The following is a 1,628-nucleotide window of genomic DNA, read 5'->3' as shown; positions in this document are numbered from 1 at the left end:
CCCCCGCCGCCGCCGTCCAGGAGCCCTGAACGCAACACGCACGCGCCTTAGTACACTCTCACTGCACAACTTGGACACGCGCACAATCAAAGTCGTCCATGCACATGCGCGCGCACACGACACAAGTAGACGCGCGCGGACGCGGCGGCGGCGGCGCCCCCACCTGGCAGGCTGGCGTTCTGCGGGCTGAAGATGTCGCGCAGTCCGAGCGCGGTGAGCGCCTCCTTGAGGCGGACGCTGTCCTCCAGCCGAAATCGCGGAAGGTGCACCGACACGCGCGTCTCCACCATCTGCTCCAGCCACACGCTGAGCGTGGCAAGATCGAGCTCCGCCTCCACCTGCGCCGCATACATACGCACACGCAGCTCACTTGCGCAAAACCACAACACCTCAACCCGACATCTTACCTCACGCGATCCCGCCTCTCGCCGCACGGACACCCCCAACGTTGCGCCGTGGCGATGGCGCTACGCGGTCCGGAGTTTCTCAGCAATGCGCACGCGCGCCTTGGTCCTCCCACCTCAACACACACACAGCAGGAGGCGGGGCTCAAAGGCGTCGTCGTCGGCGGCCGCACGCCTCACCTGCGCCAGGGAGCGGCCCCTGTCCGGCAGCAGCACCGTCAGGCTGAAGTCCCGGCCGCGGTAATCCATCTCCAACAGCCGGAGGCCGTACGCCGGCAGGCGGGCGTAACGGAAGGTGTTTTCCTGGAACATCATCTGCACGGAACAGTGGCGCCGCGCGTCCACGTGGAAGGGGGCCACGTACGCGTCCTCCTCGTGGAACTCGCAACAAATAAAAAGGAAATTGTGCGCGTGTGTTTTTGGACCATATTTTGAATCTCCATAGCCGCCAAGTCGTCTTCCCCCCTTCACTCCTCTGCAGAGCTTCGTACTTGCCACCTTCCTCAGCCTTGAGAGTCTCGCGACCTGACTCGTTCTTCAACCTTGGGAGCCTTTGTCCGTTTCTTTCCTCTCCAGAGCCCACTCGGATACAATCGTTGCCGCCTCGCCCCCGCGCGCGCTTAAAGAATCGCCGACCGAGTACGGCTCAGCCGGCTTGAAGTCTTTGGAGTGCGTTTGCCGCGTCACTTTTATTGAGCGCAACACTGAAACGAGGACGCGCTGTCCACTTGAAAGGCTCCTTTGTCGTCGGATCGATTCTTCTCGCGGCGACGGCGAAGGCGCGTCGCTTCAAGGACGTGGGCCGGCGGCGCGCGGTCGGCAGGGGCGCGCCACGCGGCCCACGAAGAGGAAGGCGTCGATGGTCTTCTCGCGGATCAGCAGCAGGAAGGGCCGATCGGCCCGCAGCACCTGGGCGTCCAACTTGATGGATCTTCCCGACGCCACCGCGGCGGAGGACGCCGACGCCTCGCTGCCCAGCTCGTTCACCTGCGCGCGGGCACGCGTCAGAGGACGCGAAAAGCCGCCGATCGGACGCGGAACGCACCTCCAGGAAGGCTTTGTGGAAGGCGTCGCTGACGGAAACGCCGCCGCCGCCGCCGCCGTCCAGGAGCCCTGAACGCAACACGCACGCGCCTTAGTACACTCTCACTGCACAACTTGGACACGCGCACAATCAAAGTCGTCCATGCACATGCGCGCGCACACGGCGGAGGTGGACGCGCC

General features: G+C 64.7%; 2 protein-coding genes across 2 annotated transcripts in view; both read right to left on the bottom strand.

Moving 5' to 3' along the window:
* Window positions 1–5: 5 nt before the first annotated feature.
* LOC109506811 (antithrombin-III-like) lies at window positions 6–784 on the bottom strand (the record flags this gene model as incomplete). Its single annotated transcript, XM_019855787.1, has 3 exons — window positions 585–784; window positions 164–338; window positions 6–25 (listed from the first exon to the last, which is right to left on the bottom strand). Coding segments are annotated over exons 1-3 (330 nt in total), but the record flags the coding sequence as incomplete, so codon positions are not given.
* Window positions 785–1,048: 264 nt separating this feature from the next.
* Window positions 1,049–1,628, bottom strand: part of LOC109506810 (antithrombin-III-like) — a 23,151-nt gene continuing 22,571 nt past the window's right edge. Inside the window, exons 6-7 of the mRNA XM_019855786.1 lie at window positions 1,450–1,539; window positions 1,049–1,391 (exon numbers count right to left, since the gene is read on the bottom strand). Of these exons, the coding sequence (XP_019711345.1) occupies window positions 1,194–1,391; window positions 1,450–1,539 (288 nt within the window). The 3' untranslated portion in view covers window positions 1,049–1,193. The remainder of the gene's footprint in view (window positions 1,392–1,449; window positions 1,540–1,628) is intronic.

This window comes from Hippocampus comes, unplaced genomic scaffold, assembly GCF_001891065.2.
Source record: "Hippocampus comes isolate QL1 unplaced genomic scaffold, H_comes_QL1_v1.1 scaffold463, whole genome shotgun sequence".
NCBI lineage: Eukaryota > Metazoa > Chordata > Actinopteri > Syngnathiformes > Syngnathidae > Hippocampus > Hippocampus comes.
Note: the sequence above shows the minus strand (reverse complement) of the source record. Positions and strands in the feature narration are given on the sequence as shown.